This window comes from Ranitomeya variabilis, chromosome 1, assembly GCF_051348905.1.
Source record: "Ranitomeya variabilis isolate aRanVar5 chromosome 1, aRanVar5.hap1, whole genome shotgun sequence".
NCBI lineage: Eukaryota > Metazoa > Chordata > Amphibia > Anura > Dendrobatidae > Ranitomeya > Ranitomeya variabilis.
This window is the reverse complement of record NC_135232.1, coordinates 1,030,459,449-1,030,471,646: the sequence shown is the minus strand read 5'-3', so window position 1 is coordinate 1,030,471,646 and position 12,198 is coordinate 1,030,459,449. Positions and strand designations below refer to the sequence as shown.

Below are 12,198 nucleotides of genomic sequence, written 5' to 3'. Positions count from 1 at the left end.
ATTTGATATTACTGGTGTTATCATTGAGGGATGTCATAAATTCCTGCAGACTGGTAGACGGGCCCCGCCAGATCATAAAAATGTCGTCAATGTACCGTGTCCACAGGAGGACACGGCACATTGACTCCGGATGATCTGGCAGGGAGAGGCCCCTCTCCCACAGCCCCAAGAACAGATAATTCCATGCTAATGCGTTCTCTTTTTGACGCTTCTGCGTCATGGTTTGCACGTTACTGCGTTATCAATTTGACAGCCACGCCCCTTCACTTCCGGCAGATGCGGTCACTGTTTCTCTCTTTCCTGTTGCCGTACGGACCATTTTGGTCGCTGCACCTGCTCATTTCCTGTCCGGGAGCTTTTTAAACCCATGTGCACTCACTGTCTTTGCCCCCTGATGAAGGTGTGATCGCCGAAACGCGCGTTGGGGTGGAAGCGCGCCTCCAGTACTACAGTCCTCTGTGCGGTGGGTACCTTGCTTTACTAATATCTACTGTGTCGGTTTGATAGGTATGGGATTTCAATTAGGATAGCATTATAGCGGTTCTTGCACTCACCTATCTTATATGTGAAACAGTTGGTACTTGGCTTGGTATCCCTGACTGCAGTAGGATCAAGTTATTATTTTGGTTTATTTAGTTTTTTACTATTTGTTTCCTATTTTTGCTTATTTGTTTACTCTGATAATGTATAAGCCTGTAGGACTGTTATCTCTGGTGGCGCCCTTCCTGTTAACTTCATAACAGTGTTTTCTGTGCTTTACTACCTTCCCTCCGCTCACCTGGTTTTAATATTGTGGTTTGGTATTAATAAAGGTTATAGCATTTCTATTTATTGTGTGTGACCATTTTTCATCGTTTCCCTCTTGTGTCATGTGCTTATCTTGATGATAGGTCTTGTTGGTCCTTTTTCACCTATGGTACAGATTTTTGTCATATTATGAGTTACCATGGTGTTTAGTCTTATAAGTTGTTATTCATTTCTTGCTGTGTTTTGCACAGGGTTGCTTATAGGCATGGACTTCAGAGCCAAGGAAATAGCTTGGCGTTCACATATTGATCAGGTGTTCGGAGGTGATGTTTCCATCACACAGCAGGCTACCGATCGCAGATGGGAGGAACAAGTTATGGAGCTACAAAATATGGTGATAAAACGGACAAAACTTTGGTGGAACTGTAGCTTTTTGGAAGGGTACCAAAATAGAAAAATGATCCCACGTGGCCTTAGAGTTCGGGTTATCCCTACTTTTCCTGTGGAGGATGCGGCCTTCATTTCGGGTTGGGAGGAGGCGTGCAATAATTGTTCTGGTCAACTTATGAAGTTATTGGGAGATTATAATAAAGGTATCATTGAACAGTTGGATGCATCTATTAAAGTGGCAGAGGAGGAATTGAAAAAATGTGGGACTGTGGAACAACTTGACCTATGCAATAAACAAATTGAGAAATCCTTGGAAAATGTGGTTAAAAAAATTCAAGATACCCAGTCATCCAAAATTGGTAGAGATCGTCATGACTACGAGTGTAAAAGGGTGTACCTGTGGAGAAAAAGTAGACAAGGCGATGGACAGATGAGGCGGGCCCAGTCTCAGTCGTCCATCTCTTCTGTAAGTGATACTTCGGAACGATCTACATCGTCAGTGACCACACGGTCAAGAATGACCACACGGAACCAGAGAGATTTTATGTTTCATCCTTACAGACGAGATGATTCCTCCACGGAACCCCGTAAATATAACAACAAGGTAATTAACCTTAGCTCACATGATTTTACTGACATTGATTTAGAACTATTAGAGAAGGGCCTATCTTTTTCACCTGCAGCACCATTTGATGTATTTGAGGCTGTAAAAGATCTTCACCTCTTTGCCAGATCATTAATTTTCAAAAAATACTTCTTTGATGGTAATCTGGCTGCACTCTTCCCCACAGAGGAAGAACAGATAGCCCTTCGTACTTTGGAAGAGTTGGCAGTTGAACACGACACCCCTGAAGGAGGTATGATCCCAACCTCCATTCGTTCTAGATCTAAAAAATTCCCTCCCCTGTCTTCATGTCCAAATGTAGATTTATTTGTACAATTGGTTACCAAAGATTTTCAGGGAATCCCCAAACATATCTATAAAGATAATTTAACAGCTGAGGAGAGGGGGCGTCTTCGTGTCCTTCAAGATCTTGGGGATGTTGTGTTTAAGCCGGCGGACAAGGGGGGTAACGTGGTGGTGTGGCCTAACTCAATGTATGAGAAGGAGGCCTATCGCCAGTTAAACAACAAAGTTTGTTACAAAAAACTCACGTTTAACCCCTTGTCCGCCTTCTCTAAACAACTTGGTGATATTGTGAAACAGGCTAGAGATGCGGGTACCATTACCAATGAATTAGCATCAGCATTATTGACAAGTGATTCTACAATTCCTACATTCTATCTTCTCCCCAAGATACACAAGGACACAAAGACGCCCCCTGGGCGTCCTATAATATCTGGTAGAGGTAATTACCTCGAGAAGGTAAACCAATGGATCGACTCTAAGCTGCAGCCATTGGTTTTAAGTCTTCCGTCGTATCTTAAAGATACGGGTGAATTCCTGAGACTTATGGATGGGGTCAGTCTCGGGGATGAGGAATTATTAGTTACAGCCGACGTCGAGTCGTTGTACACCAGCATTCGACACTCCGATGGCCTTCGAGCGGTCAAGTTCTTCTTAGATGCATCCAACTCTTCAATTGAAATCAAAACACTTATTTGTGATCTCCTGGAATTTTCTTTAACTCATAATTTTTTTGTCTTTAAGGGGTCCTTCTTCCTGCAGCTCCAAGGAACAGCAATGGGTGCCCCTTTTGCCCCTGCCTACGCCAATCTGTTCTTGGGGCTGTGGGAGAGGGGCCTCTCCCTGCCAGATCATCCGGAGTCAATGTGCCGTGTCCTCCTGTGGACACGGTACATTGACGACATTTTTATGATCTGGCGGGGCCCGTCTACCAGTCTGCAGGAATTTATGACATCCCTCAATGATAACACCAGTAATATCAAATTGACATATAAATTCGATGGCAATGCCATCGAATTCTTAGATGTCATGACTAAACGAGATGTTCATGGTGACCTGCAGACAGTTATTTACAGGAAACCCACCTCTACCAATCTTTTGTTGCACGCCTCCTCCTCACACCCGGATCATGTCATTAAATCAGTCCCCACGGGGCAATTTCTCCGTCTACGTAGACTCTGTTCTACTGAGACGGATTTCTGCGAACAGGCTGAAGATTTAAAAAACAGATTAGTGTCCAGAGGCCACAGTAAACGTAGTATCAAAAAAGCGTTCAATAGAGCGAAATACTCCTCGAGGGATTCACTACTATATAAGAGCAATGCTAAACAAGAGCATGATATTGTCAGATTTGTTACTAGGTACCACTCCCAATTCCCGATGATGAAAAATATCCTACAAAAATCATGGCATGTATTGAGGGCTGACCCTGTTATTGCACGATATCTCCCTGAGAGGGCTGGGATTGCAGTTAGACGGTCCAGGAATCTCAGGGATACCCTGGTGCATAGCCATTATACCGGTGAGAGGAGGACCACATTTCTTGATAGTATGGCGGTTCGGGTGGGGTGTGTTCCGTGTGGCCGCTGTGTCGCATGCCCAAACATTGAGAGAATTGGCGTATTTGCCAACTGGGATAGATCACGCGAATTTAAAATAAAGAAAAAAATAACCTGTACTAGTACTAATGTGATCTATGTTGTCACATGCCCTTGTGACAAGATGTACGTAGGAATGACCACCCGCCAACTAAAAACACGCATCCGGGAACATGTCTTGGGCATCGGCGCAGCGGCTACTGTGGAAGACACATCCACCCTTAAAACAATACCACGCCACTTCAAGACCTTTCACAACTGTAACCCTGATCTTCTCAGGGCTAGAGGGATTGATTTACTGGAAGTAGGGATCCGCGGGGGTGGTACCTTCCAGAGGCTGGCCCGTGTCGAGTCAAGATGGATATGGACTCTGGGCACAGTTCAGCCAACCGGCCTCAATGACAATATTAGCTATGCCCCCTTCTTGTAAGAATCGGTATCAATACAACTGCTCCTCTCCTAAGTGTATATGCTGCTATCGGTCCTGCTTGTAGTATCTGCATGTTTACGCTGTTAGTTCTTTGTTTTTAATCTTGTTTTTTACTTACCTCGTTGTTTTTAGCACATGTTGACCTGGTAGTTTCCTGTGGCATATTCCATATTTTGGTATTACGATGTTATGAAGAGGACATTTCCTTAACGGTGTGAATAAGAAAAAAAGAGAATAAAAAGAAGAGAACAAAGGAAAAAAGAAAGAAAAGGATTCAGAAGGCATTAATGAGTAATGGACCACGGCCACCATGATAAAGCCTTGTCTTTATAATCATAGTTGTTTGTATTTATATGTTTTCTTTATATTTATTATTGTTATCTATATATGTGATTGCCATTTCGTTTGCAATGTATAGATTATGTATTAAGTTTTCATTAACTGTGAGCTTCTTGTACTTCTATGCGAATAGAGGTGATTAAGCAATGTATAGTTTGTGGTTGGTGTCCTAGTCATTTATTGGTATCTGCCCTTTTTGTCTTTATATATTTTATGGTTTTATGTTTGTCCATGTATAATTAAATGGGGCTATTTTTAGTGGTTGTGGTGACTCCACCTAGCAGTTATTATATCTGTGGGTGCTGCCTTAGCGATTCCTATGCGCCGGAGCGTTCCTGTGGTGACCTTTGGGTGCTGTGGTCCACTTGGGGCCCCAGTGGTCCTCGGCTCCCTTTGGCCCCCATTGGACGCAGCCGGCGCTATGGTGTTCATGAAATTTCGCGATTACTTGGAGGTTTTTGGACGCTGTTAGCGTTGTGGTTTTGGACGCTGGAGCGTTCTGAATTCCATGCTAATGCGTTCTCTTTTTGACGCTTCTGCGTCATGGTTTGCACGTTACTGCGTTATCAATTTGACAGCCACGCCCCTTCACTTCCGGCAGATGCGGTCACTGTTTCTCTCTTTCCTGTTGCCGTACGGACCATTTTGGTCGCTGCACCTGCTCATTTCCTGTCCGGGAGCTTTTTAAACCCATGTGCACTCACTGTCTTTGCCCCCTGATGAAGGTGTGATCGCCGAAACGCGCGTTGGGGTGTAATCACTGGTATTTTGTAGACAAGCAGTGAGGATGTCAGGAGACAATGTGTATAATGGGTGTCATCAGCATAGAGATTGTAATGAAACCCGAATCTACTAATTATTTGACCAATAAAGGCAGTATACAAGGAAAAAAAATAGGACTTAGTACTGGGCCCTGAGAAATCCTGACAGTAAGGAGTAAAGAAGAAGAAGAGGAGCCAGCAAAAGGAACAGTGAAGGAGAAGAGAGAGGTAGGAGGAGAACCAAGACAGAGCAGTATTTTGAGGATGATAGAGCAGAGCATAGTGAGGTGATGCTACTGCTGATGATTCACAGAGTCAAATGCTGCAGAGAGATCCAGAAGGCAGTAGTGACCAATAGATTTAGCTGTAAGATCGTTAGAGACTTTAGGAAAGGTAGTTTCAGTAGTGTAAAGAGCAGAAATTGAATTGTAAAGGGTCAAGAAGAGTATTATCTGAGAGATAGTGGATTAGACGGGAAGTGGACTAGACATTCCAGGAGTTTATAAATGAAGGGAAGCTCAGAGACAGGTCTATAATTAGCAGTGCAGTTCTGGTCAGAGGATTTTAAGTTATGTGTTTAAAGTAGGAAGGAAAGATACCAGATGAGAAAGGTTAACTATTTTAGTTAGGTGAGTGATGAAAGTCGGGAAAAAGGGACTGAAGGAGATGTGAGGGAATAGGGTCGCTATTAGCGAGGAGCCTGGTAATTTCTTCTTATGTGACCAGCTCAAAGACAGAAAGTGAACTAGATGAAATGCAAGAGAGAATGCATGGGGAATGGGAGAAAATTTTCTGTCGGATATGATGATTTCTTTCCTGAACTCTTGGACTGAGAAGGGAATTAAAAAGTGTCAAATAGTCATTTAGAATTGTTCGATAAATTTATATAGCATTATTTTATTGCATAATTGAAGTAACTTAAACTCATATTCTCTCCAGATCCACTGCCTTCTTCTCTAGTCACCTTTGAAAAGTGAGTGGTAAAAAGTATTTAAGCTTTATCTAGTAAATCTACCCCATTGAGTTTTTTGTGATATTGACACTCTTAATAATTACCCGTGTGACTGTTTCAGTTAGAGCAGGGGTGCACAACCTTTTTTTGTTGAAGGGCCATATTATTATACTGAACCAACCCGAGGGCCACACTAAAAATTTAAGGGTTATTACCTTCTGTGACATTTGTGGCATATAGAAAGTATACAGTATACCATAAATGTCTGATAGATACAAATTCTACTTGCAAGACTTAGATAAAAAATCTTCACTCTAATGTATGTTAACACTGAGTTGTTGTTGTTAGATTCTGCTTCTAAACACTCATCAAATACAGCATAACATACTCTTCGAATAAGTTTCCTACTGACTTTAATGGGAAAAGCTCCTTTAGTGCTCACAAGTCAGTGTATTTTGAACACTTAGCAGTAAAACTAATAGGAAGCTTACTCAAAGAGTATTTGAAGTGTTTTTTTATGTAGATTTGCAGAAAAATACACTTTTAAATCTTCGCACATGGTTATTTACAATAGATGATGGGTTCTTTGCTTACTGGTTATTGTTTCAGAACTCTCATAATCCACAGTGGAGTTAGCCACAGACATGGCCACATGTCTTATTCACATACTCCCTTCTGGAGCCAAACGGTTTAAGAGACCCCATTCTCCTGATGTATGAGGCGTCCTAACATCTCTATACAGAACACCATTAGTATTTGTCAGTCCCTACTCTGTTGTGAATTTGGATTCTGGGCTCCCCCGGTGGCCGCTTGTGGAATTGGACTTGTCATCCTCTTTCCTGTTTCACCTGGTTCCATCAGTAGTGGGTGTCGCTATTTAAGCTCATTTCTCTGGTGGTTTCTTGCCGGTCAACAATGTTATCTGATGCCTCTCAGTGCTTGTTCCTGCTTCTAGACTACTACTAGATAAGTTGGACTTTTGTCCATGTTTTGTTTTGCCTATTTGTTCCAGTTCACAGCTGAAGTTTTGTTACTGTGTCTGGAAAGCTCTCGTTGATCAGGGATTGCTACTCTGGCGTTATGAGTTAATGCCAGAGTTTAAGGTAATCTCTGGATGGTGTTTTGTTAGTGTTTTTCTGCTGACCATGAAAGTATACTATCTGTCTTCTGCTATCTAGTAAGCGGACCTCAAATTTGCTAAGACTATTTTCCTGCTGCGTTTGTTGTTTCATCTGAACTCACCGTCATTATATGTGGGGGGCTACTGTTTTCTTTGGAATATTTCTCTAGAGGTGAGCCAGGTCTTATATTTCCCTCTGCTAGCTATTTAGGTCTTAGGCCAGAGCTGGGCATCTAGCGATAAATAGGAAATGCTACCTGGCTATTTCTAGTTGCGCGGCAGGCTTAGTTCATGGTCAGTATAGTTCCATCTTCCGAGAGCTTGTCCCTCTATAGGCTTGCTATGATCTCTGCCTGCAGAGATCATGACAGTTTGACCGGCCAGTAAAGTGTTAAAGACCCAGGTTGAGAAAGGAGAGTTATAAGAAGTCTGCTGGAATTTTTTTTTTTTTTTTCCTCCAGTCTGCCTTGCTGCAGTCTTTTTTCTCTCTCTCCTTCTAATCTCTGTATGGCTCTGTGTGCACCTGACAATAATGGATCTCCAGAGTGTAACTGCGGGTTTGAATAATCTCATCACGAAAGTACAAAATTTGCAAGATTTTGTGGTACATGCTCCGGTATCTGAGCCGAGAATTCCTTTGCCGGAGTTCTTCACAGGGAATAGAGCTAGCTTCCAGAATTTCCGAAATAATTGTAAGCTTTATTTGTCCCTGAAGTCTCGTTCAGCTGGAGACCCTGCTCAGCAGGTTAGGATTGTGATTTCCTTGCTCAGGGGTGACCCTCAAGATTGGGCCTTCTCATTGCCAGCAGGGGATCCTGCGCTACGCGATGTGGATGCGTTTTTTCTGGCCTTGGGCTTGCTTTATGAGGAACCTCATTTGGAACTTCAGGCAGAAAAAACTTTGATGGCACTATCTCAGGGGCAAGACGAAGCTGAAGTTTTCTGCCAAAAATTCCGTAAATGGTCTGTGCTTACTCAGTGGAATGAGTGCGCCTTGGCGGCAACTTTCAGAGAAGGTCTCTCTGATGCCGTTAAGGATGTTATGGTGGGGTTCCCTGTGCCTGCAGGTCTGAATGAGTCCATGACTATGGCTATTCAGATTGATAGGCGTCTGCGGGAGCGCAAACCGGTGCACCATCTGGCGGTGTCTATGGAAAAGACGCCAGAAAGTATGCAGTGTGATAGAATTCTGTCCAGGAGCGAGCGACAGAATTTTAGACGGAAGAATGGATTGTGTTTCTATTGTGGGGATTCTACTCATGTTATATCAGCATGCTCTAGGCGTACAAAGAAGCTTGATAAGTCTGTTTCCATTGGCACCATTCAGTCTAAGTTTATTTTGTCTGTAACCCTGATTTGCTCTTTGTCATCCATTGCCACGGACGCCTATGTTGACTCTGGCGCCGCTCTGAGTCTTATGGATTGGTCCTTTGCCAATCGTTGTGGTTTTGATTTAGAGCCTTTGGAGACTCTTATTCCTCTGAAGGGGATTGACTCCACCCCATTGGCTAATAATAAACCACAATACTGGACACAAGTAACCATGCGTATCAATCCGGATCACCAGGAGATTATTCGTTTCCTGGTGCTGTATAATTTACATGACGATTTGGTACTGGGATTGCCATGGTTGCAGTCTCACAACCCAGTCTTGGACTGGAGAGCAATGTCTGTGTTGAGCTGGGGATGTAAGGGTATTCATGGGGACTTACCTTTGGTTTCTATTTCGTCGTCCATTCCCTCTGAAGTCCCTGAGTTCCTCTCTGATTATCAAGATGTCTTTGACGAACCCAAGCTTGGGTCGTTACCTCCGCACCGTGAGTGCGATTGTGCCATAGATTTGATACCGGGTTGTAAATATCCCAAGGGTCGTTTGTTTAATCTGTCTGTGCCGGAACATGCTGCTATGCGGGAATATATAAAGGAGTCTTTGGAAAAGGGACATATTCGTCCATCTTCTTCTCCCTTGGGAGCTGGGTTTTTCTTTGTCTCAAAGAAAGACGGCTCTTTGAGACCATGTATTGATTATCGGCTTCTGAATAAGATCACTGTTAAGTATCAATACCCATTGCCATTGCTTACTGATTTGTTTGCTCGTATAGAGGGTGCTAAGTGGTTCTCTAAAATTGATCTTCGTGGGGCGTATAATTTGGTGCGGATCAGGCAGGGGGATGAGTGGAAGACCGCATTTAATACGCCCGAGGGCCACTTTGAGTATTTGGTCATGCCTTTTGGTCTTTCTAATGCCCCTTCAGTTTTCCAGTCTTTTATGCATGATATTTTCCGCGATTTTCTGGATAAATTTATGATAATATATCTGGATGATATTCTGATTTTTTCTGATGACTGGGACTCTCATGTCCAGCAGGTCAGGAGAGTTTTTCAGGTTCTGCGGTTTAATTCTTTATGTGTGAAGGGGTCTAAGTGCGTTTTTGGGGTCCAGAAAATTTCCTTTTTGGGGTATATTTTTTCTCCCTCCTCCATTGAGATGGATCCCGTCAAGGTGCAAGCTATTTGTGACTGGACTCAGCCCTCCTCTCTTAAGGGTCTTCAGAGATTTTTGGGCTTTGCCAACTTTTACCGCCGATTTATTGCTGGTTTTTCGGATGTCGTTAAACCACTGACTGATTTGACCAGACAAGGCGCTGATGTTGCTAATTGGTCCCCTCATGCTGTAGAGGCCTTTCAGGAGCTTAAGCGCCGTTTTGCCTCTGCCCCTGTGTTGCGTCAGCCTGATGTGAATCTGCCTTTTCAGGTTGAGGTTGACGCTTCGGAGATCGGAGCTGGGGCAGTGTTGTCGCAGAAAGGTTCCGACTGCTCCGTCATTAGGCCTTGTGCCTTCTTTTCTCGCAAATTTTCGCCCGCAGAGCGGAATTATGATGTTGGGAATCGGGAGCTTTTGGCCATGAAGTGGGCGTTTGAGGAGTGGCGCCATTGGCTCGAGGGGGCTAGGCATCAGGTGGTGGTATTGACTGACCACAAAAATTTGATTTATCTTGAGACTGCCAGACGCCTGAATCCTAGACAGGCGCGCTGGTCTTTATTTTTTTCTCGCTTTAATTTTGTGGTGTCATACCTACCGGGTTCTAGGAATGTTAAGGCAGATGCCCTTTCTAGGAGTTTTGACCCGGACTCTCCTGGTAATTCTGAACCCACAGGTATCCTTGGGGAGGGAGTAATTTTGTCGGCCGTTTCTCCTGATCTGCGGCGGTCCTTGCAAGAGTTTCAGGCGGATAGACCGGATCGTTGTCCGCCTGATAGACTGTTTGTTCCGGATGATTGGACCAGCAGAGTCATCTCTGAGGTACATTCTTCTGCATTGGCAGGTCATCCCGGAATTTTTGGTACCAGGGATTTGGTGGCAAGATCCTTCTGGTGGCCTTCCCTGTCACGAGATGTGCGAGTCTTTGTGCAGTCATGTGACGTTTGTGCTCGGGCCAAGTCTTGTAGTTCTCGGGCTAGCGGACTGCTGTTGCCCTTGCCTATTCCTAAGAGGCCTTGGACACACATCTCGATGGATTTTATTTCAGATCTGCCTGTTTCCCAGAAGATGTCTGTCATCTGGGTGGTCTGTGACCGTTTCTCTAAAATGGTCCATTTGGTTCCTCTGCCCAAGTTGCCTTCTTCTTCTGAGTTGGTTCCTCTGTTTTTTCAGAATGTTGTCCGATTGCACGGTATTCCTGAGAATATTGTTTCTGACAGAGGTACACAATTTGTGTCTAGATTTTGGCGGGCATTCTGTGCTAGGATGGGCATAGATTTGTCTTTTTCATCTGCTTTTCACCCTCAGACTAATGGCCAGACCGAGCGGACTAATCAGACCCTGGAGACATATCTGAGGTGTTTTGTCTCTGCTGACCAGGATGATTGGGTTGCTTTTTTGCCATTGGCAGAGTTCGCCCTCAATAATCGGGCCAGCTCTTCCACCTTGGTGTCCCCGTTTTTCTGTAATTCGGGGTTTCACCCTCGATTTTCCTCCGGTCAGGTGGAATCCTCGGATTGTCCTGGAGTGGATGCGGTGGTGGAGAGATTGCATCACATCTGGGGGCAGGTTATGGACAATTTGAAGTTGTCCCAGGAGAAGACTCAGCGTTTTGCCAACCGTCATCGTCGTGTTGGTTCTCGGCTTTGTGTTGGAGATTTGGTGTGGTTGTCTTCTCGTTTTGTCCCTATGAGGGTCTCTTCTCCTAAGTTTAAACCTCGGTTCATCGGCCCTTATAGAATATTGGAGATTCTTAATCCTGTTTCTTTCCGTTTGGACCTCCCTGCGTCCTTTTCCATTCATAACGTTTTTCATCGGTCGTTATTGCGCAGGTATGAGGTACCTGTGGTACCTTCAGTTGAGCCTCCTGCTCCGGTGTTGGTTGAGGGTGAGTTGGAGTACGTTGTGGAGAAAATTTTGGACTCTCGTGTTTCCAGACGGAGACTCCAGTATCTGGTCAACTGGAAGGGTTACGGCCAGGAGGATAATTCTTGGGTCAATGCATCTGATGTTCATGCTTCTGATCTTGTTCGTGCCTTCCATAGGGCTCATCCTGGTCGCCCTGGTGGATCTGGTGAGGGTTCGGTGCCCCCTCCTTGAGGGGGGGGTACTGTTGTGAATTTGGATTCTGGGCTCCCCCGGTGGCCGCTTGTGGAATTGGACTTGTCATCCTCTTTCCTGTTTCACCTGGTTCCATCAGTAGTGGGTGTCGCTATTTAAGCTCATTTCTCTGGTGGTTTCTTGCCGGTCAACAATGTTATCTGATGCCTCTCAGTGCTTGTTCCTGCTTCTAGACTACTACTAGATAAGTTGGACTTTTGTCCATGTTTTGTTTTGCCTATTTGTTCCAGTTCACAGCTGAAGTTTTGTTACTGTGTCTGGAAAGCTCTCGTTGATCAGGGATTGCTACTCTGGCGTTATGAGTTAATGCCAGAGTTTAAGGTAATCTCTGGATGGTGTTTTGTTAGTGTT

At 44.2% G+C, this 12,198-nt stretch overlaps 1 protein-coding gene across 1 annotated transcript; it reads left to right on the top strand.

The window, feature by feature from the left end:
- The first annotated feature begins 214 nt into the window (after nucleotides 1–214).
- LOC143799918 (uncharacterized) lies at nucleotides 215–6,249 on the top strand. The gene is made up of 5 exons (XM_077281167.1): nucleotides 215–463; nucleotides 999–2,868; nucleotides 2,980–3,095; nucleotides 6,112–6,145; nucleotides 6,246–6,249. The coding sequence occupies exons 2-5, from the start codon at nucleotides 1,013–1,015 to the stop codon at nucleotides 6,247–6,249; spliced, it is 2,010 nt and encodes a 669-aa protein (XP_077137282.1). The 5' UTR covers nucleotides 215–463; nucleotides 999–1,012.
- Nucleotides 6,250–12,198: the final 5,949 nt, after the last annotated feature.

What these genes read in the sequence shown, in the direction of transcription:
- LOC143799918 (XM_077281167.1), top strand. Translation starts at nt 1,013, where the DNA reads ATGGACTTCAGAGCCAAGGAAATAGCTTGGCGTTCACATATTGATCAG. An exon ending in GCCAATCTGTTCTTGGGGCT is followed by an intron (nt 2,869 to 2,979) that starts GTGGGAGAGGGG and finishes CCCGTCTACCAG; the next exon opens with TCTGCAGGAATTTATGACAT. An exon ending in GACTAAACGAGATGTTCATG is followed by an intron (nt 3,096 to 6,111) that starts GTGACCTGCAGA and finishes TATTCTCTCCAG; the next exon opens with ATCCACTGCCTTCTTCTCTA.